This window comes from Oryctolagus cuniculus, chromosome 5 (genome assembly GCF_964237555.1).
Source record: "Oryctolagus cuniculus chromosome 5, mOryCun1.1, whole genome shotgun sequence".
NCBI classification, from domain to species: Eukaryota; Metazoa; Chordata; class Mammalia; order Lagomorpha; family Leporidae; genus Oryctolagus; species Oryctolagus cuniculus.
In genome coordinates this window covers 92,325,367-92,349,307 of record NC_091436.1, presented here as the reverse complement: position 1 = coordinate 92,349,307, position 23,941 = coordinate 92,325,367, and the positions used below count along the sequence as shown (strand labels likewise).

Sequence of the window (23,941 nt, the reverse complement as noted above, 5' to 3'; positions counted from 1 at the left end):
CAAACTGGCTGTCTGACATGGACACCAGCATTACAGGCAGTGGCTTAACCTGCTGTGACACATGCTGGCCCCCTGTATTACTTTTGTGTCTTTGATAGAAGTAGCATCATTTAAAATAATAGAGTAAACTTGCATGATCTATTCTATACCTGTTTTTGTACCCTGATTTTAACAAAGTTGTAATCACCTATTAAGAAACTGGTTATTTTTACATATGGGCAATATGTGAAATGATATATTTTTGATTTTCACAGGGCAAACTCAGAAGATGAATCTTTTCCAATCTATAACAAGTGCCTTGGATAACTCATTGGCCAAAGATCCTACTGCAGGTAAATGTCATTTGTGTTTGACTCTGGTGGTTGTGTAATTCCAGGATTGAAGATTTACTTGAAGTATTTGTCTGAAGTTCAATGGTTAAAATTATGTCTTCTTGAAAAATGTGAAAGACATGATTAAATGATCAAGACTAAATAAAAATGACAATATTAACACATTTTTAATACACTTGTTACTAATAGGTTCTCATGTAGATCTAGCATTATTCAGTTAACTTTCATAGTTTGGTCCTTTTTCTGATTTTATTTTTAATTTTAAAAGAAATTTATTAATACAGTAAATTCTCAGATTCACAGAAAATGCATGATAATTACTATGATAGTGTGGTTTCAATATTATATCACAGGTTAAACTTCCCTAATCTGAAAGTCTGAAATTCCAAAATCCAAAACTTTTGACTATTGATATAACACAAGTAGAACATTCCACACTGAACTCGATGAGACAGATTGTAGTCAAAATGTAGGTGCCCTAAAAATACTGAATGAAAACATCTTCAGGCTGTCAGGTAAAAGTGTGTAATGCATATGTACAATATAAATGAATTTCATGTTTAGACGTGGGTCCCTTCCAAATGATATCTAATTATATACATACAAATATTCCAGAATCTGAAATAAATCTGAAACCTGAAACACTTCTGGTCCCAAGCATTTTGGATAAGGGGTATTCAACCTGTAGGACCTTCTGGATAATACCTATCATAGACTCCTGTTCTTAGCATATTAAAAATAAACAGAAAATACACTTAATTCAGAAATCTATCTACATAAAATAAAGATTTAATTCCGTTCTTTCCTTTGGGATACATTGTCATTCAATTTGTAAGATTTTTTTTTTTAAAGTTTATTTGAAAGGCAGAGTTACAGAGATAGAGGGAGAGACAGAGATGAGGGGGCAGAGACAGAGAGAGAGAGAGAGAGAGAGAGAAATTTTCTATCCATTGGTTCACTCCCCAAATAGCTGCAATGGCTATGGCTGTGGCCAGGCCACAGCCAGGAACCTGGAACTTCATCCAGGTCTCCCACATGGATGCAGGGACCAAAGGACTTGGGCCATCTTCTGCGCTTTCCCAGGTGTATTATCAGGGAGCTGGATCAGAAATACAGCAGCTGGGACTTGAACTGGTGCCCATATGAAATGTTGCAGGTGACAACTTAACCAATTTATGCCTCAACACCAGACACAAATTTGTAAAATTTTTTTGAAAGTAAGTTTAATATTTATAAATAATTTTGTTTTATTTTATTTGACAGGTAGAGTTATAGATAGAGAGAGAGACAGAGAGAAAGGTCTTCCTTCCTTTGGTTCATCCCCCAAATGGCTGCCACGGCCGGCACTGCGCTGATCGAAGCCAGGAGCTGGGTTCTTCTCCCAGTCTCCCATGTGGGTGCAGGGCCCAAACACTTGGGCCTTCCTCCGCTGCCCTCCTGGGCCACAGCTGGACTGGAAGAGGGGCAACCGAGACTAGTACCCGGTGCCCCAACCGGGACTAGAACCTGGGGTGCCAGCACCGCAGGCAGAGGATTAGCCAAGTGAGGCACGGCGCTGGCCTATTATTTATAAATAATTTTATAAGTAAGTTGTCATCTCATTAAATTATTGGTATAAAACAGTTGTCTTGTGTTTTCTAAATTTCATCAGCTTTCCTTCATATACATAGACATGCTATCTATATATTTTAGTATGTTTTTTGTTACTGTAATGAAATACTTGAGAAAAGTAACTATTTAAATTTCTTTGATTAATATGTAATAATCATACATATTTATGGCATATAGTGTGCTATTCCATTACATGTATACAGCATTTACTAATCAAGTTAGGTTAGTTAGCATTTTCTTTTTTTTAATCATTTCTTTATATTTGAAGCCTCTGGGTTCATGTCTTCTAGTTCTTGATTACATTTACAATATGTTATTATGAACTAATGGGGGTACTTCAAAAAGTCTGTGGAAGAATGGAATTAAAAGATAAGTTTAGGAGCAGAGATTTGGTGCAGTAAGTAAGACACAGTTGGGATGCTCATATCCTATATTGAAGTGCCTGGTTTGAGTCCTGGCTCCATTTCTGATCCAGCTTCCTGCTCATATGTCCCCTGGGAAGGCAGCAGATGATGGCTCAAGTACTTGGATATCTGCCACCCATGTGGAAGATCCAGACTAGGTTCTTGGCTCCTTCCTTTGTCCAGGCCTAACCCTGTCTATTGTGGACATTCGGAGGAATGAACCAGTGGGTGGAAGATTCTCTTTTTCTCTCTTTCTCTCTTTTATTATTTTAAATATATATTTATTCACTTTTAAATATTATTGACTTGAAAGGCACAGTGACAGAGAGAAATAAAAAGACAGTTTCTATCTGCTGGTTCATTCCACAGATGCCTGCAATGGCCAGGGCCAAAGCTGGGATCTAGGTTCTCTTTTTTTTTTTTTTCATTTTTTTAATTTAGTAAATATAAATTTCCAAAGTACAGTTTATGGATTACAATGGCTCCCTCCCCCATAATTTCCCTCCCACTTGCACCCCTCCCATTTCCCGCTCCCTCTCCGATTCCATTCACATCGATTCATTTTCAATTCTCTTTATATACAGAAGATCGATTTAGTATATATTAAATAAAGGTTTCATCAGTTGCACCCACACAGAAACACAAAGTGTAAAGTACTGTTTCAGTACTAGTTATAGCATTACTTCACATTGGACAACACATTAAGGACAGATCCCACATGAGAAGTAAGTACACAGTGACTCCTGTTGTTGACTTAACAATTTGACACTCTTGTTTATGGCATCAATAATCTCCCTAGGCTCTAGTTATGAATTGCCAAGGCTATGGAAGCCTTTTGAGTTTGCCGACTTCGATCTTATTCTGACAGGGTCATAGTCAAAGTGGAAGTTCTCTCCTCCCTTCAGAGAAAGGTACCTTCTTCTTTGATGGCTTTCCATGCCTGAAATACTCTCATGGGCTTTTCAGCTGGATCCGAATGCCTTAAGGGCTGATTCTGAGGCCAGAGTGCTATTTAGGACATCTGCCATTCTATGAGTCTGCTGTGTATCTCACTTCCCATGTTGGATCGTTCTCTCCCTTTTTGATTCTATCAGTTAGTAGTAGCAGACACTAGTCTTGTTTGTGTGGGATCTAGGTTCTCAATCCAGATCTTCCAAATAGGTGGCAAGAACTCAACTGAGCTATCACTGCTGCCTCTCAGCATCTGTATCAGCTGGAAGCTGGAGTCAGGAGCCAGAGCTAGGCATCAAACCCAGGTGTTCTGATATGGAATGTGGGTGTCTTAACAAATACCTGCTCCTAAATTTGTCTTTTTTTTTTTTAATTATTTTTTTTATTTGAAAGGCAGAATTAGAGAGAGGAGGGAGGGACAGAGAGATATCTTCCATCCACTCCCCAAATGGCCACAATGGCTGGGACTAAACCAGGCTGAAGCCAGGATTCTGGAACTCCATCCAGATCTCCTGTGTCTGTGATAGGGGCCCAAAAATTGGACCATCTTCTGCTGCTTTCCCAGGTACATTTGTAGGGAGCTGGATCTGAAATATATAGCAGCCAGGACTTGAACCAGTGATTATATAGGATGCTATTATTGTAGGCAGCAGTTTGGGCTACTGGGTCACAACACTGGCCCCCTAAATTTGTCTTTTAATTCCTTTCCATGAATTGTTTGGAACTGTCTTGTAGTCACTCCACTGTGCTGTAGAACACTAGAACTTGTTCGTCGTATCCGTGTTTGTGCCTGTTATCCAACCTTTCTCTATGTGCCTCCCCACCTGCCCTTCCTGAGACTGATTAAATTTATAAAGAGGTTTATTTTAACTCATGTTTCTGGTCCAAGGTGGAGGGCCTTCTTGCTGTCAGTGTCCCAGGGGCATCACTTGGTAAAAGACAGGGAGAACTTGTGAACTTGTGTGTCCTTTGGTTTCTCTCTTCTGGTAAAGCCACTAGCATTCTATCATGAGGGCTCTACATTGATGATTTTTTTTTTTAAATTTATTATGTATTTTATTTAAGTTGTGCAAGTTTCACATATTTTCTTTATAGCTAATCATCTCCCATGGGCTCCACCTCTAAATGCCACAGTTAAATTAAGTATCCATCTCATAATATATCAGTGGGGGTGAAATTTTAGCTAATGAACCTTTGGGGGACACATTCAGACCATATTCAAACATACATAAATGCACTTCTAAAAGTTCATGGAGAAATGGAATTAAAAGATAATGTGAATTTCCTGTGAACTTCTTGAAGCACCATCATATTTATTGTTTCATGGGCTTCCACTTGAGAATCCACAGTTCTAAGGTTAAATGAAAGTAATTTTTTTTTAGGGAGAAGTGAGAGCTAGACAAGGGGATGATTAGGTCTTGATTTGCTTTAAATGCTGTCTGATTGTGCTTGCACAAGGTGAATGAATTCAAACATGGAGAGTGGCGAGTCATTTTTCTGAGGTCCACAAAACCACTAGATGCATTTGTGGAACTGGAGTTCAGCTGTCTCAATATTTCGTTTTATTTTCCGTGCTTGCTGTAGAGCTCCTCCGAGTTTCTACTTGTACCGTTCTTCCTGCTCACTGTGTCCCACCCCAATTGCCTCTTTACTGTTTCATACCCTCTGTCTCCCTTTCTCATTTGTGGCCTTTCCCTTGGCTTGCAATGCTCTGCCTTCAGCTTTTCAGATGGCTGATTCTTATTGTGTACTCTGTATGGGAAAAGCCATGAGCCCGTGGCCTGGTGCGTGAGTCATGGTTCTGACTTGGCAAGTTGGTTGTTTCTTTGGACTCATTTTCTCCCTGGGTAAAACACAGTGAGACTGTGGATCAGTGGCTCTGTCTCAGCTTGGGGTCATTTTGTGCCCCGGCCCATTGCTACCTGCTCCCTATACCTGTCACAATGTTGGAAGATACTTGATTGGCACAGTTTTGCGTTTGTATGTATGAGGCAGCTGTTATCCAATGGACTGTTATCCAATGCTGCTCTATTACTGCAATGCACAGGAAGGACCCCCCAATACACACACACACAACCAAAGAAATATCTAGGCCAAAATGTCAAAAATATCAAACTTTAGAAACCTTATCCAGATCTAATGATATTTCTGTTTTTGATTTAAGTGTAAATATTTAAATTACTTATTTTTCATTGCTAAAATTATTTAGAGATCACCAAATAATTGTGCTCTTTAAACATTGCTTTCCAGTAATATTTGGTGAAGATGTTGCCTTTGGTGGAGTCTTCAGATGCACTGTTGGCTTGCGAGACAAATATGGTGAGTCGGCATCATTATGAATCGTATTCCTATACAGCTTTTACTTAAAAATATTGAAAATATAAAATATACCTGCTAAATTATTTGTTGTATCCATTTGATATCGTTTTCTTCTCCATAGCCTGCAATAGAGTCCTTTGGCCTAGATTTCTCCATTGATGTTTTGATTCTCCTATCCTCTGATCCATCTCATATTTTACGTATTATGATTCCAAAATAACTTCATTAAATGTATTGTTTATCATCACATTTATCTGTACAAGAATCTTTGGTGTCTTATTACTGCCTGTCTTAATCATTTTAATTCTCTTGCCTCCAGTTCAAAATTTTGCCTGTCTGTCTCCATTAATAATTTATTATTATTTTTTTTTTGTGGTGGTAGAGAGTGGGAGGAGATTCATTTTGCTTTTAAAGAATTGGCTCCCAAGATTGTGGGTGCTGGCATGTCTATAGGACAAGCTGGCAGGCTGGAAACGCAGACAGGATTTCTATGTTTCAGTCATGAGGCCAAATTCCTTTTTGTTTGGGAAAACTCAGTCTTTTCTTGTAATGCTTTAAATTGATTGGTTGAGGCCCATGCACATTGTAAAAGGTACTCAGCATTACTCAAAGCCTACCGAGTTAAATGTTTATCACATTTTAAAAAAATCCCTTCATAGCAACATCTGGGTCTGTGTTTGACCAAGTAACTGAGTGCTATAGTCTGGCCAAGTTGACATTTAAAATTAACCATCAACACTTAACCCTTCTACCAGTTTGATCTTGGCTGTTGTGTGCCCCTTGTCTGGTATGTGATTGATTTCTTCCTATTGCTTTTACTGATTTCAGTTGACTCAGTTATACTTAGGGCCATCAGAATGCATTGTGGCCCATCTTTTTTTTTTTTTTTTGAAAGGCAGAGTAGACAGTGAGAGAGACAGAGACAGAGAGAAAGGTCTTCTTTTTCTATTGGTTCAACCCCCAATGGCTGCTGCGGCCGGCGCACCACACTGATCCGAAGCCAGGAGCCAGGTGCCTCTCCTGGTCTCCCATGCAGGTGCAGGGCCCAAGCACTTGGGCCATCCTCCACTGCACTCCCGGACCACAGCAGAGAGCTGGCCTGGAAGAGGAGCAACCGGGACAGAATCTGGTGCCCCGAACAGGACTAGAACCTGGTGTGCCAGCACTGCAGAGGGAGGATTAGCCTATTGAGCCGCGGCACTGGCCTGTGACCCATCTACCTTGCTCACACAATGAGGAGTGAAGGTCTTTTTGATTTTTTTAAAAATAATTTCTCATTTTTTAAAAATCATTTTCTCATGTCATTATTTCAGAAGTTATGTTATACTTGAATTCAAGAAACCATAGCCTGTTTTCTCTCACTTAGCAGAACTTTCAGCTTGTTCTTTTCTCTTCCATTTTTATCTTATTTATCTTTCATTTTTACTTACTTTTTAAACATTTATTTTAAAGGCAGGGTAGTGTGTATGTGTGTGTGTGTGTGTGTGTGTGTGTGTGTGTGTGTGTGGAGGGAGACAGAGACAAGTCTTTCATCTTCTGGTTCACTTCCCAAACGGCTGCAGCAGCCAAGACTGAGCTAGGCTAATATCAGGAGCCTAGAACTCCCTCTAGGTCTCCCACATGGATAGCAGGAGCCTAAGCACTTGGGCCATCTTCTGCTGTCTTCCCAAGCACATTAGCAGGGAACTGGATTTGCATATGGGATGCTGGCATTGCAGGTGGTAGCTTAAGCTGCTGCACCAGAACACCAGCCCCTCTCTTCTGTGTTTAATAGGTTGAGTTCCTGGGTCCAGTCACTGCATTCTCCTGGCTGTCTATTTCTAAGAGTTTTCTAGCAATGAGTTAGTTGGGTTGAAAGATTATCTTTCCTGCTCATTTAGACTTCTGTAGACTTTTTTTTCTCATTAAGCTTTGTTTTAATGGTTCTCAAAATTCTGTGATAGATTTTTGATCAAGTTGTTTCCATTTAAAATGACTAATTTAAAAACTAACAATATAAATGTTTCAGGTAGTATGTTTACCTTGATTTTGTCATAATATATACATGTATTGACACTTCACATGTTATCCTGTAAATATGTACAATTTTTATGTATCAGACAAAAATAAAAATTAGAAAATACTCACTTGAAACAAAAAGAGGATACAAAGTTGTTTTGCACAATGTAGACAGTCATGATTTACTGAAACTATATGGAAAAAAAAAGACTGAAAGGAAATGTACCAGATTGTTCTCAGTGGCTCTTTGGATGGTAGGATTATGGGTAGTTCCCTGGCCCATATTGTTTAATGAGTTTTTCTTTTTCACAACAGAAAGAAAGAAATACATGTTAAAAAGGTGTAACCCCCCTCGGAGGCTCCTCCAAAACAAAAACTTGAAACTGCTGCACGCACAGGCACATGCAGAGACACAGACATACACACAATGAGTCACAAAGCATTCGCTTTCATTCTGAAGGTTTTATGGTGTATTATCATTACTAACCAGTCATTTACTATTAAACTTTAATGGTCAATTGAGACAGTTCTGAGACCGCTTGTCTGTTACAGACTATGACTGGAATGGCAGCTATTAGGGATAATACTTGCTTGGCCTTCTGAGCTTTCTGGGTAGACTTGGTGACCTAGCACCCTTCTTGTCCACTGCTTTGATGATACCTGCAGCAATTGTCTGTTTGCTGTCACAAAGAGCAAAGCCACCCAGAGGAGGGTAGTCAGAGAAGCTTTCATGAGCTAGCTAGGAACTACATCAATGATGGCAGCATTCACAGGTTTCAGGAATTTAGGGCTGTCTTCCATCTTTGCAGAGTTAATCAATCTTCTTTCAGTTCAGCAAACTTGCAAGCAATGTGAGCCATGTCACAGTCCAGGACAGGAGCATAGCTAGTGCTGATTTAGCTTAGATACTAAGCTGCTTCCATGGTGTGCCATCTTTGTTGAACCTAGCAACATTGTCATGATGAATAGTTTTGACAGACACATTCTTAACATTGGAGCCCATATTGTCCCCTGGAAGTGCTTTACTCAGAGCTTCGTGGTGTATTTCGATAGACTTTTATTTCAGTTGTGACATTGACTGGAGCAAAGGTGACTACTGTGCTGGAATTGAGAACACCAGTCTCCACTTGGCCCACAGTGGATACTGTTACCACCAATTTTGTAGACATCCTGTAGGGACAAACACAAAGGCTGGACATTTGGATGAGTTGGCTGTAGGCTGCAATCCAGACCTTCAAGCAATGCGGTTCTGTTGGCATTGCTGTCTTTACAGGTGACTTTCCCATCTGTTGTACCAAGGCATGTTAGCACTTGGCTCCAGCGTGTTGCCACCATTTCCGCCAGAAATCAGCACCAATGCTTCTGTGTCAGGGTTATAGCCATTTTTTTCTTCATGTAGGTGCTGACTTAATGATTTCTTTATATGTTGCCTGGCTATAGGGTGGCTCAGTAAAATCTATTTTGTTAACATTAATAATTCATTGTTTTCTACTCTGTGTGTAAGCCAGAAGACTGTGCTCACAATTCTGCCCACTTTTGGAAATACCACGTTCCTATTCACAATACGAGGAACAAAAACTAGGACAGCATAGCCAGCCTGAGATGTGCCTGTGATCACGTCTTTGATAAAGTCTCTGTGCCCTGAGGCATTGATGGTGGTCACATAATACTTGCCGTCTCAGATTTCCACAGGGAGAATCTCAGCAGCTGCCTTCACAAATGTTTCAATGCTTATTTTGTTGATCTCAGCATATTTTGTAAATCCAATGTCTAGTAGTGGTGGACTTATATACATATAAATACAGATAAAGGAAATCGCAAAGAGAAATCTATCTATATACATTTAAAGATTTATTTTTTATTTATTTGAAACACAGAGTTACAAAGAGGTAGAGACAGAGAGAGAGAGATCTTCCATCCACTAGTTCACTCCCCAAATGGCCAGAACGGCTGGAGCTGAACTGATCCAATGCCAGGAACCAGGAGCTGCTTCCGGGTCTCTACGTGGGTTCAAGGACCCAAGGACTTGGGCCATCCTCTGCTGCTTTCCCAGGTGCATTAGTAGAGAGCTGGATCGGAGGTGGATCAGCTGGGACTTGAACCAGCACCCACATGGGATGCTGGCACTGCAGCCTGGGGCTTTAACCTGCTGTACCACAGCACTGGCCCTGAGAAATCTGTATTAAAATAGATTTTTCTTACATATTTAGAAAATCATATGCCTTAAAAAGAAAAAGTAATTCTCTGCCAGTTTGCAAGTATAGGCCAGAAACTTCCGTCTTTACAAAAACATGTCTAGTATTTAAGTTAAAATAATCTGTAGTTACAATGCTAAATGTTATATTAATATAGTTGAATACATTGCATTAAATGACTTAGCAAAGAGCACTCTTGTGAAGGATGAATTTGCGTTCTGGGGAGAGCTGTTGAGCCCAAAAGAGTCACTGTCAGTAGATGGCAGCCTACACTTGGAAAAGAGAACTGTCGTCTTTGGCATTGGACCAGAACTCTGGAACTGCCGCAGAGCGTTTTATATTCCTTCAGAAGATCAGAGTTGAAGAATTGCGGTCTACTGTGTACCACCGTAAAGCTGAATACTACTGAATGTTAAAAGGGAAGGGATTATATAATTAGAGGCAATGCTATAGAGAAGGAAGGGGAAGCACAGAGCTGTTTTGTGTCCCAGATGATCTTGATACTGAGCATGGGTTTAGCATCCCTAATGCTGCCCTTTGATAGAACAAAATAATGTAAGTTTTTTGAGCATTAACTAAAAGATACAGAATAGTTTATCCTCATCAGCACATTGCATAGTTCCAGGCAGCTCTAAATTTTGCAGGCAAGGAGATGTATTGATCAGGAACAACAGTGGAAACTATAGGAATTCTGTCGAAGCAGTGGTTAGGAGAAGCAGATAGTACAGTTGATGTGTAGGGTATGGTATGTGTAATTTTAAGTGGGATGTCACACATGCTTTCATTTAAACAGATCAACTGCTTCCATATGTCCTATACAAACTATCCTCATTGTTGCCATTTTCCGAGTGAGGGAGGGAGAAATTTATTCAGACAAGACTGTGGTATGGTTTTGTTTAATACTATTCTGTAGTGATATAAATGTTGGACTTGGGTTCCTGGCTACACTATTGGAGGAAACTGAGGTGAGAAAGGAACAGCAGAAAGGACTTGCTAAATAAGTCTACAGGCCCACACATCTGCCTTTTCACGGGACTTGATGTTTTTCCATTACTGTATTCATTCCTTTACACCACAAGTGCTGCTGTCATAGCAGCTTGGCAAAATGAATGTAGCCACTTGCTTATTTTCTTATGTAAACATCACAGAAATTGTAGAACCAGATACTTTAATACACAGGAGTCAGGAAGGAAATCTGGGACAGCCGTGTGGAGGAGGCAAGCGTTCTTCAGTAATATGCTAATGTTTGCGATTGACTTTAGACCTCAGGGCCCTCATCTGTAAAGGGAAGAGCAGGGATCAGAGGATCCCCAATGGGCCATTCCAGAATGCTCCTTCAGGTAATTCTTGTGCTTTTATTTCTGGCTTAAAGTGAGAAACAATTTCTTCATGCTGTGATTCCCTTTATGCTTAGAAGTCTTGTGATTATGACAATTGTCATATTAGTTTGCAACCATGAGCAACCTTAGGCATTTGTTTTAATATTTGAAAAGCCTCATATGCCGCTTGAGGAGTGAGCTTTAACTTTTGAGACTGAAAGCACAATCCTCTGACCAATAATCCCTTACACTCTCACATGGATTTTGAAATTAGCACTGGCAGCAGAGAAAATGCCCTTTGGTTGTATTTCTTGCTGTAAATAAAGCATCAGTTAGGTGATAACCACATCCTTGGATTTAGTGTCAGGGTTTTATGGAAGAGTAGCAGGTGGAGGTGGAAATTCAGTTCCTGGGCAGTATAATTCATATTACTGGGAAAAAACTTGCTGAAACTCAAGATTTCTCAGGAAAATAGAATACATGGTTTATTCTCCCCATTAAATTATATTGATTTACCACTTAAAACAGATTGAATACCAGATATAGGTTGTAAGATATCTGTTCTAGAAATCTGGAGTGAAAATAGATATTAATATGTTGGTATAAACCTCTTTTTTCTAATATACATATTTTTTAAAGGTTGTTTTACAGTTGAGTACCATTACAATATCAGATTTCAAGACATAGTACAGGTCAGTTATAATCAAAACAGCCTGGTACTGGTACAAAAACAGATGGATAGACCAAAGAAACAGAATAGAAACACCAGAAATCAATCCAAACATCCACAGTCAATTTATCTTTGACAAAGGAGCTAAAATCAATCTCTGGAGCAAGGACAGTTTCTTCAACAAATGGTGCTGGGAAAACTGGATTTTCACATGCAGAAGTATGAAGCAAGGTCCCTAACTTATATCTTACACAAAAATCCACTCAAAATGGATTAAAGACCTAAATCTACAATCTGATACCATCAAATTATTAGAGAACATTGGGAAAACTCTGCAATACATTGGCATAGGCAAAGAGTTCTTGGAAAAGACTGGAGAGGCACAGGCAATCAAAGCCAAAATGGACAAATTGGATTACACCAAATTGATAAGTTTCTGTACTGCAAAAGAAACACTCAGCAAAATGAAGAGGCAACCGACAGAATGGGAGAAATTTTTGCAAACTATGCAACTGATAAAGGATTAATAACCAGAATATATAAAGAGATCAAGAAACTCAACAACAAGAAAACAAACAACCCAGTTAAGAAATAGCCAAGGACTTAAACATTTTCAAAAGAGAAAATCCAAATGGCCAACAGTTACATATGAAAAAATGCTCAGGATCACTAGCTGTCAGGGAAATGCAAATCTAAATCTAAATGAGGTTTTACCTCACCCCAGTTAGAATGGCTTTCATACAGAAATCAACAAACAACAAATGCTGGAGATAATGTGGGGAAAAAGGTACCCTAATCCACTGTTGGTGGGAATGTAACCTGGTAAAGCCACTGTGATAGACATTCTGCGGATACCTCAGAAATCTGAACATAGACCTACCATATGATCCAGCCATTCCACTACTGGGAATTTGTCCAATGGAATTGAAATCAGAATATGAAAGAGTTATCTGTACCTCCATGTTTATTGCAACTCAATTCACAACAGCTAAGATCTGAATCAACCCAAATGTCATCAACTGAAGACTGAATAAGCAAATTATGGGATGTTACACCATGGAATACTACACAGTTCTTAAAAAAATGAAATTCTTTTGTTTGCAACAAAATGGATGCAACTGGAAAACATTATACTTAGTAAAATAAGCCAGTCTCAAAAGCACAGTTATCATATATTCTCACTGATCTATGGTAATCTATAGAAGTGAAATAGACATTTTGAGATGTCATGACAGTTTTTCTTTCAACTATTTTTTGAACTCTTTACTTAGTATAAAGTTAATCATATGTATATACATTTAATTGAAAATAAATCTTAGTTAAAAAATAAGAATGGGAATAGGAGAGAGAGAAGGAAGAAGGTTAGGAGGGTGAGTGGGAAATCAACATGTTCCCAAAGTTGTATTTATGAAATGCATGAAGTTTGTATACCTTAAATAAAAAATTTCTGGGTAAAAAATAAAAAGAAAAAAATCTAATGCCAAAAAAAGCAACCCAAGTGTATGCTGATGTATAAATAAACAAAATGTGATGTACACAAACAATGGAATATTATTCATTATTATTAAAAAGGAAGGAAATTCTGACACACGCTGCAACCTTGAAGACATTAGGATAAGTGATATAAGCCATACACAAAAGGATCAATACTCACATCTCTTGTATGAACTATATACAGTAGTCAAATTCAGACAGAAAAAAAGTCGTGGTTGCCAAGGTCTGGGAGAGGTGGACTGGGGAGATATTACTTGACGGGCATAGTGTTTTGGTTCCTTAAAATAAAAAAAAAAAAATTAAAAAAATCTGGTAAAGGATGGTGGTGATGATTGCATACCCATACCTCTAATTTGTATACTTTAAAATGGTTAAAGGGGTTGGCATTGTAGCACAGTCTGTAAAGCCACAGCTTGCAACATTGCCATCCCATATCAGAGTGCCAGTTTGAGTCCCACATGCTCTGCTTCTGATCTAGCTTCCTGTTAGTGTCACTGGGAAGGCAGCAGAAGGTAGCCTAAGTATCTGGGCCCCTGCCAACCATGTGGGAGATCAAGATGGAATTCCTGGCTCTTAACTTCAGCTTGGCCCAGACCTGTGTGTTGCACCCAGATGGGGAGTGAGCCAGAAAATTGAAGATTGGTCCCTCTATCTCTTCTCTGTTGTCTCTGTTTCTGTTTCCTTGTTTTAGAATCTGTGCCTTTCAAATAAATAATAAATCTCATTTTAAAAGTGGTTATAATGGCCAACTTTATGTTATATATATAATCTTACCACATTTTAAAATAAATTAAATTTTGTTTAAAAGAGTATTGGAAGGGGAAACAGGCATATTAAACATGTTTATCTAGTTCTGTAATATGTGTATTTTTAGCAAATGGAGAAATCTAATTATAATACCAGGAGCAATTTAAAGTGTCTGATGTTAAAAAAGTAAGAAGGCTACTTAACTGTACTAACAATCTTTTTTTAAAAAGATGGGAAAAAGTTTTCTTTTTTTCTTTTGTTATTTTTTCCCCTATGAAACCTTTTATTTAAGGATTATAAACTTCATGTATTTTGTAAGTACAACTTTAGGAATACAGTGATTCTTCCAATCATACCCACCCTCCCACCCACACTCCCACCTTCTTCCTCCTTCCTCTTCCATTCCCGGTCCCAGTATCCACTAAGATCCATTTTCAATTAATTTTATACACAGAAGACCAACTCTGTACTAAGTAAAGAGTTCAACAATTTGCACAGAAAAAAAAAAAAAAACTTTCTGAACAGCTGAGACAAGGGCTGTTCAAAGTCATTGTATCTCGAAGTTAATTTCACTTCTTTTTTTTTTTTGAGAAAATTAACTTTAAAGAAGCACCCAATAATGATACATCTTTTGCAAGCACTTAGACATAACTACAACTTATGAAACATAAGCATATCCTCCAATTGATACATTAAAAGAAAGTTAGTTCTTGAGACTAAGTTTTATCATTAATCTTTAATTAAAGCACCTAAGAAAACACAAGCAGTGGAATTGGACACTTAGGCATAACTAAAACTTATGAGACATAAGATTATCCTCTACTTAATACACTAAAATGAAATAAATCTTTGAGGACAAGTTTTACTGTTAACTATCATAATACAACTCTTTGAGGACAGAAATCCTGAAGGGGAATTAAGTGCATAGTGACTCCTGTTGTTAATTTAACAATTAACACGCTTATGTATGACATCAGTGATCACCCGAGGCTCTTGACATGAGCTGCCTAGGATATGGAAGCCTTTTGAATCCACAAACTCCATCAGTATTTAGACAAGACCATAAGCAAAGTGGAACCTCTCTCTTCCCTTCACATAAAAGTACCTCCTTCTTTGATGACCACTTCTTTCCACTGGGGTCTTACCCCCTGAGGTCCTTCATATAGGACATTTTTTGCTATAGTGTCTTGGCTTTCCATGCCTGAAATGCTCTCATGTGCTTTTCAGCCTGATCGGAATGCCTTAAGAGCTGATTCTGAGGTCAGAGTGCTACTTAAAGCAATTGTCATTCTATGAGTCTGCTCATAGAATGTTGGAGCATTCGCTCATTTTTAATTCTATCTATTAGTACTACCAGACACTTAACCCTATCCATATGATCACTTTAACAATTAAAATGCTATTTTTGCCACCCAGCTTAAGGGGATTTGGGGTCCCATGACAAGTTTTAAAACTGTACCCTTAGAAGTAAGTCTATAGGAACATGTGCAGAACTCAAGCTGCAATGGCTGGAGCTGGGCCGATCCAAAGCCAGGAGCCAGGAGCCTCTTCTGGGACTCCCACATGGCTGCAGGGGCCCAAACACTTTGGCCATCTTCCACTGCTCTCCCAGGCCACAGCAGAGAGCTGGATTAGAAGAGGAGCAGCCGGGACTAGAACCGGTGCCCATATGGGATGCCAGTGTCACAGGTGGAGGATTAACCCACTGTGCCATAGCACTGTCCCCATAAGAATTCAACAAATGGTATGAAAAAAAAAAAAAAAACTGTTCCTCAACAGTCAAGACAAGGGCTATTCAAAGTAATTGCTTCTCAAAGTGTCAACTTCACTTACAGATTACCTTTTAGGTGCTCCATTAGTTATCACAGGTCAGGGAGAACATATAGTATTTGTTCCTTTGGGACTGGCTTATTTCACTAAGTATGATATTTTCCAGATTCATCTGTTCCAAATAACAAGATTTCATTTTTTTTTTTTTTTTACTGCTGTGTAGTATTTCATGGTGCTCATATCCCATAATTTGTTTATCCTGTCTTCAGTTGATAGACATTTGGGTTGATTCCATGTCTTAGCTTTTTTTTTTTTTTTTTTTTTTTCTGACAGGTAGAGTGGACAGAGAGAGACAGAGAGAAAGGTCTTCCTTTTGATGTTGGTTCACCCTCCAATGGCCGCTGCGACCTGCGCGCTGTGGCCAGAGCATTGAGCTAATCCGAAGCCAGGAGCCAGGTGCTTTTCCTGGTCTCCCATGCGGGTGCAGGGCCCAAGGACTTGGGCCATCCTCTACCGCACTCCCGGGCCACAGCAGAGAACTGGCCTGGAAGAGGGGCAACCGGGACAGAATCCGGCGCCCCGACCGGGACTAGAACCCAGTATGCTGGCGCCGCAAGGCAGAGGATTAGCCTATTGAGCCACGGTGCCGGCCCTTAGCTATTTTGAATTGAGCTGCAATAGACTTGGGGTTACAGATAACACTTTCATATGCTGATTTGGTTTCCACTGGATAAATTCCCAAGAGTGGGATGGCTGGGTCAAATGGTAGGTCTATATTCAGATTTCTGAGGTATCACTACACTGTCTTCCACAGTGGCTTTACCAGTTTTTCTTGTAGGAAGCAAATAGATGGGTCTTTTTTTTTTTTTTTTTTTTTTTTTTTTTTTTTTAATCCATTCAGCCAGTCTGCAGCTTTTAATGGAGGGTTAAGGCCACTTATATTCAAGGTGAATATTGATAAGTAATGACTTGGCCGGCCATTTTTCCATAAATTTTTCTATCATTTACTTTGGATTTATTTAGTAGTTTTACTGGTAAATTTTCCGCCTTCACATTCTTTCATGATGATGAAATTCTTTCTGTGTTTCTATGTGTAGTAAATCCTTTAGCATCTTGTGTAGGGCTGGATGAGTGGTGACAAATTCTTTCAATTTCTATTTATTACAGAAGATCTTTATTTCAACTTCATCCTGGGTTGACTTGATGGTTTTTTTCTCTTAAGATTTGGACTATATCTTGCCACTGTCTTCTAGCCCATAGGGTTTCTGTTGAGAAGTCCTCTGTGAGTCTCCTAATTGGAGATCCTCTGAAAGTAACCTGGCTTTTCTCTCATGTACATTTTAGAGTCTTTTCTTTATGTTTTACTGTGGAGAGTTTGACTGCAATGTGTCGTGGTGAAGATCTTTTCTGGTCATTTGTATTAGGAGTTCTATGTGCTTCCTGTCCTTAGATGTCCATTTCTTTCTCCAAATTAGAAACTTTTTATCATTATTTCACTAAATTTCCTTCTAATCCATCCTTTCTTTCCACACTTTGAGGAACTCCTAAGACCTGTATGTTGGGTCATTTGATAGTGTCAAATTTCCTAATTTCTTCTCCTTTTTATTGATCTGTTTGTAAGATTTCCAGAGATTTGTCTTCTAACTTGGATATTCTTTCTTCTGCCTCAATGAATCTGTTTTTAAGGCTTTCTGCTTCATTTTTTACTTGATCTGCTGAATTCCTCATTTCCAGTATTACCTTTTGATTTTTCTTTAAATCCTAATTTCATGGGAAAAATTTTCATTAATGTAATCTATGGATTTCTTTAATTTGTGGTTTTTCTTCTGATTGCTTCTAAGTAATCCTATGATCAATTTTTTGAATTCCATTTCTGGCATTTCTTCATTCTTCTCATCTTCACACTCTATTATTGAAGTATTGTTATGTTCCTTGGGGACATCATGTTTTCTTTCTTATTCTTGTTTCTTGAATTGCTGCATTTATTTTTAGGCATTTGTAGAGATCGTTCCGCCCACTCCCCACTCCTATGATAGTGTTGGACTATGCTTCTGTGGCTTAGTGGAATGTCTGCTCTTTGAGTGAATACCCAGAGTTGTGGCCTGGATATGGTCCAGGAACTCTGTTCAGTGCACCAGGGTGAGGGGAGTGTCCATGGTGACATCCACGTGGGGTGTGGTAAATCTTTTTTTTTTTCTTTTTTTATTTTTTATCAGAGGAAGGTTTGATCAGCTCTGTTGGCATAGTCTCATTACCACCTCCTTTCCTCCAAGGAGACAAATTCCCAGGTGCTAGCCCCTTGGGTGCAATATTCATCCACGCTGCCACAAGAACAACACAAAGGATCCATGCAGTCCTCAGTGTCTATATAGATCCCATAGCAATGATCTCATCAGACAATCAGGGATCCCTGATCCTGTGGAGCTACCTACATTGACTGTTGGGAGACACAACCAAACCCTGCATCCTTCCATGCAGCCCCAGTGTTTTCACAGTCTGTCCCAGGACACAAGGCTCCCAACAATCTTGAACGCCCAGTCCCCTGTCAGTTCTCCCCACCAGACTCAGGCATCTCCTCTAACTGTTTGCTGGACCTGCAAACACAAGCTGGCACAGCTGTTACATATGTCTAAAATGTAGCCCACGTCTCTCAGCTAGTTACAGGATGCTGGTGCTGGATGGAAAGAGAAATGTGCCCCCTGTTTCTTTTTTTTTTCCCTCTAGATTGGCAGCTACGTTGTACCCCACTGGACTCCAAGCTACACTCAGGCCAGACTCTTCCTACAGCTTTGTTGCCAGTGGCTTGGGTTGTTACAGACTGGTCTCACCTCACTCTCCAAAGCTGGTGCTGAGGCTCTGGCTGCTGGGGTCCTGATTGCATGCATCCACAACCTCCACATAGATTCACAGTGTGCCTCTTATTTGCATGGAGTTTCCTTTGCAGTTTTCTCCCTCTTTCCTGAGATTATACTCGCTCTACTTTTTAAAAAAAACTATCTTCCCGTAGACTAGAGCCGTAAGCTCCCTTCTTGGGTTGCTTTTACTTTTTGGTTGTTGTCAGTAATGTTCCTGTAAACATGGGCACACACATATTTCATGTTTCTGCTCTCAATTGTGAAGATTGTAGTTGAACTTATACTTCCTTATTTCAAAACTTTCAAATATGGTAATCACAACAGTGTGGTAGGAGTAGAAATTTGGTGACATGATTAAGATGCCCTTAGGATGGAACCCCATATTGGGGTGACTGAGTTCAGGTCGCAGGTCTTCCCTCAATTCTTGCTTCCTGCTAATGCAAACCCTGGGAGGCAGCAGGTGAAGACTCAAGTACTCGTGTCTGTACCACTTAGATGTTGGAGACCTGGGTTGAGTGCTTTGCTCTAGGCTTCATTCTAGTCCAGCCCTACCTGTTGCAGGCATTTGGAAAGTGAACCAGCAGATGGGATATTTCTCTCTTTTTCTCTGCCTTTCAAATAAAATAAATAAATAATTTTTAAAAATGCAGGGTGGCATTGGCATAAAAAACTGGCATATAGACCAATAGAATATGTATTTTTAAAATTCACATTTACATTGGTTTACTTTATTGCTTTGGTGACCATTTGTGAATTTTTATTCCAAATAAAGTTTTTTTTATTATTTTTTTTAACTTTTATTTAATGAATATAAATTTCCAAAGTACAGAATATGGATTACAATGGCTTCCCCCCCATAACGTCCCTCCAACCCACAACCCTCCCCTTATCCACTCCCTCTCCCCTTCCATTCACATCAAGATTCATTTTCAATTCTCTTTATATACAGAAGATCAGTTTAGCATACATTAAGTCAAGATTTCAACAGTTTGCTCCCACACAGAAACATAAAGTGAAAAATACTGTTTGAGTACTAGTTATAACATTAAATCTAAATGTATAGCACACTAAGGACAAAGATCCTACATGAGGAGTAAGTGCACAGTGACTCCTGTTGTTGACTTAACAAATTGACACTCTTGTTTATGGCATCAGTAATCACTCGAGGCTCTTGTCATGAGCTGCCAAGGCTATGGAAGCCCCCTGAGTTCACTGACTCTGATCATATTTAGGCCAGGCCATGGTCAAAGTGGAAGTTCTCTCCTCCCTTCAGAGAAAGGTACCTCCTTCTTTGATGACCCATTCTTTCCACTGGGATCTCACTCGTGGAGATCTTTCATTTAGGGTTTTTTTTTTTTTTTTTTTTTTTTTTTTTTTTTTTTTTTTTTCCCTCAGAATGTCTTGGCTTTCCATGCCTGAAATACTCTCATGGGCATTTCAGCCAGATCCACATGCCTTAAGGGCTGATTCTGAGGCCAGAGTGCTGTTAGGACATTTGCCATTCTATGGGTCTGCTGTGTATCTCACTTCCCATGTTGGATCATTCTCTCCCTTTTTGATTCTATCAGCTAGTATTTGCAGACACTATTCTTGTTTATGTGATCCCTTTGGTTCTTAGTCCTATCATTACGATCAATTGTGAACAGAAATTGATCACTGGGACTAGTGAGATGGCATTGGTACATGCCACCTTGATGGGATTGAATTCGAATCCCCTGGTATGTTTCTAACTCTACCGTTTGAGGTAAATCAACTTGAGCATGTCCCAAATTGCACATCTCTTCCCTCTCTTATTCCCACTCATATTTAACAGCGATCACTTTTCAGTTAAGTTTCAGCACTTAAGAAGAATTGTGTATTGATTACAGTATTCAACCAAAAGTATTAAGTAGAACAAACAAAAAAAATACTAAGAGGGATAACATATTAAGCTGCTCATCAACAGTCAGGGTGAGGGCTGATCAAGTCACCGTTTCTCATAGTGTTAATTTCATTTTAACAGGTTTCCTTTTTGGTGCTCAGTTAGTTGTCACCTATCAAGGAGAACAAGTGGTATTTGTCCCTTTGGGATTGGCTTATTTCACTCAACATAATGTTTTCCAAATTCCTAACAGGGATCACTTTTCAGTTAAAATTTAAACACCTAAGAATAATTGTGTGTTAATTACAGAGTTCAACCAATGGTACTAGAACAAAAAAAATACTAAAATGGATAAAGTATTACATTGTACATCAACCGTCAGGACAAGAGCTGATCAAGTCACTGTTTCTCATAGTGTCCATTTCACTTCAACAAGTTTCCCCTTTGGTGCTCAGTTAGTTGTCGCCAATCAGGGAGAACATATGATATTTGTCCCTTTGGGACTGGCTTAATTCACTCAGCATGATGTTTTCCAGATTCCTCCATCTTGTTGCAAATGACTGGGTTTCATTGTTTTTGACTGCTGTATAGTATTCTATAGAGTACATGTCCCATAATTTCTTTATCCAGTCTACTGTTGATGGGCATTTGGGTTGGTTCCAGGTCTTGGCTATTGTGAATTGTGCTGCAATAAACGTTAATGTGCAGACTGCTTTTTTGTTTGCCAATTTCATTTCCTTTGGGTAAATTCCAAGTAGTGGGATGGCTGGATTGAATGGTAGGGTTATATTCAGGTTTCTGAGGAATCTCCAGACTGACTTTCATAGTGGCTTGACCATTCCCACCAACAGTGGGTTAGTGTCCCTTTTTCCCCACATCCTCGCCAGCATCTGTTGTTGGTAGATTTCTGAATGTGAGCATTCTAACTGGGGTGAGGTGGAACATCATTGTGGTTTTGATTTGCATTTCCCTGATTGCTAGTGATCTTGAACATTTTTTCATGTGTCTGTTGGCCATGGATTTCCTCTTTTGAAAAATGTCTATTGAGGTCCTTGGCCCATCTCTTAAGTGGGTTGTTTGTTTTGATCTTGTGGAGTTTTCTTTTTATTTTTTGACAGGCAGAGTGGACAGTGAGAGAGAGACAGAGAGAAAGGTCTTCCTTTGCTGTTGGTTCACCCTCCAATGGCTGCCGCAGCAGGCATGCTGCGTCCGGTGCACCACGCTGATCCGATGTCAGGAGCCAGGTACTTATCCTGGTCTCCCATGGGGTGCAGGGCCCAAGTACTTGGGCCATCCTCCACTGCACTCCCTGGCCACAGCAGAGAGCTGGCCTGGAAGAGGGGCAACCAGGACAGAATCCGGCGCCCCGACCTGGACTAGAACCTGGTGTGCCGGCGCCACAGGTTGAGGATTAGCCTATTGAGCTGCGGCGCCGGCCCCAAATAAAGTTTTTTAGAGTCTGCTAAATTTAGAATTGGTACAGATAGCCATTGCATTTTTGTCTCCCTGAAAATCAAAATGAGTACTCTCATGGTTGGCTTGTTGATCAATGGCTTAACAAATAACATTTAAGAAAATGAGCTATTTAATATATTACATAGGATATCAGAGCTGTGTATTCCAGTGTTCTCAAATGGTAGTGATTTTGGCAATAACTAGAGATATTTTTGATTGTCGCAATAGGAGGATGACTTTGGCATCTAGTGGATAGATCAAGGATGCTGTTGCTAAAGATCCAGCTGTGCACAAGACAGTCCTCCCCCACCTATCAAGGAACTAATGGCTCCAAATGTCGGTAGCACCGACATTGAGAAACGCTGATCTAGCCCATCTCCACATAATGTAGAACTGAAGTTCACAGAGGTTAGTGTTACCAGGTTGCCCAGTGGCAAGTGGATGAGCCACTCATTTATTAAAAAATGTAAGAAATATAAGGAATTTCAATAAATCAAAGCTCAAGGGTTTTGATTCTTCATGATGTAAGAAGAAACTCACTGATAGAAACCCATATTAAAACTTTGAACAAAATCTCTTTTCATGAACAAGATTTTCTGAGTGTATTAAATTGTTCTGGGTGGCAGCTGCTGCTTTAATTATTTTTTCCCTTAATTTACTAAACAATAAATATTAGAGCTGCCAACAGGTGTTCTCTTTGACATTTTAAGCATCAGTCAGAACGTAATGCCCTTAAGCCACTTTCTCTCGACCTTACATGACAATGACGTGCTTTTAACATTTTGAGATGTGAGCTACAACAGGGGTTTAAGAGATAATCTTGGATTAAAGTGGACCAGGAAAAATGGGATTATAGGTAATTATTGTCAGAAAGTATAAAATTGATTATCTTGAAACTTTGTAATTAAAATTAGAAAAAACTGTATTTTGTCAAGAGTAATACATATTAAAAGAATGAAAGATCTTTTTCATTTTTCAAGTGTCAAATATGTCACATATATTTAATATTGTGGATAACACTGCTAAAGTAGCTTTTCAAATCTGGTGTTTAATGTGCTGGAAATTCTCTTTCACCTTGGTACCTTTAACAGAGGAAAATATAGACTTTTTCTTCAGTAGTGAGTATTTCTTGAATATGTACTAGGTATTTTTCTATGTTTTATTTTGACAGCTTAGTTTCTAATTTTCTCACATTGAAGCCAGTTACCTACTGATTTTTTTCTTCTTCCATTTAAGTATTCAGAATTGCTTTTTATTTGATTCAAACATACTTTTTGAATCCTAAGGGTTTTCTTTTTGCTTTAATTTTCTCATTTCAGCCTTAGATCATGGGAGAATGGGAAAATAAACTTCTTATAGTGAATCATAAATATTTGACTTTAAAATTAAGTGTTGAAATCTGAAGAGATGTTTAACCTAAAATGACATCTACTGAAAAGATGTATTGCATGAGTCCTAAGAAGAGGTTGCGGTTACTGCTCAAGTTGATTGTCAGATATCCTGTGACTTCCTGCCATCCATGGGTGTGGTTAACCCATATGTAAAGGCAGATTGAACATTAAGTAACTACTATAGTTATGTTTTAAGCACTCTTCTTTCAGAGTTATAGCATTACCTTATAGAAGGCTATAGGAATCTATTTTTGACACAGTAATTAAATTAAAACAGTATAATTGTAAAATTTGATTTTGAACAATTTGTAGCAATGGCTGTTTAGTATCTCTTTATTCTTCACCCTCTTGCTTTCCATGCTCCAGTATTGACTGTGGTGGGAGAGAGGATATTGGAAAAGTTTTACTTTTGTACTCTTTAATCTGTTTAAGACTGTTTATCTTTTGTCACAGTCACTTTTCTCATTTTCAGAGAAAAGCCAGAGGTGAAGGAATTAAAGAAGCGAAGGAATTAAAAATGGGTTACTGACTATTTTGGAGATTCATAGACTAGTGTAGATCAGTGTAGT

At 39.0% G+C, this 23,941-nt stretch overlaps 1 protein-coding gene across 1 annotated transcript in view; it reads left to right on the top strand.

The window, feature by feature from the left end:
- The window catches only part of BCKDHB (branched chain keto acid dehydrogenase E1 subunit beta), a 273,092-nt gene that overhangs the window by 19,556 nt on the left and 229,595 nt on the right, over positions 1-23,941 (top strand). The window contains exons 2-3 of the mRNA XM_002714546.5: positions 255-332; positions 5,549-5,617. Coding sequence (XP_002714592.1) covers positions 255-332; positions 5,549-5,617 — 147 coding nt within the window. The remainder of the gene's footprint in view (positions 1-254; positions 333-5,548; positions 5,618-23,941) is intronic.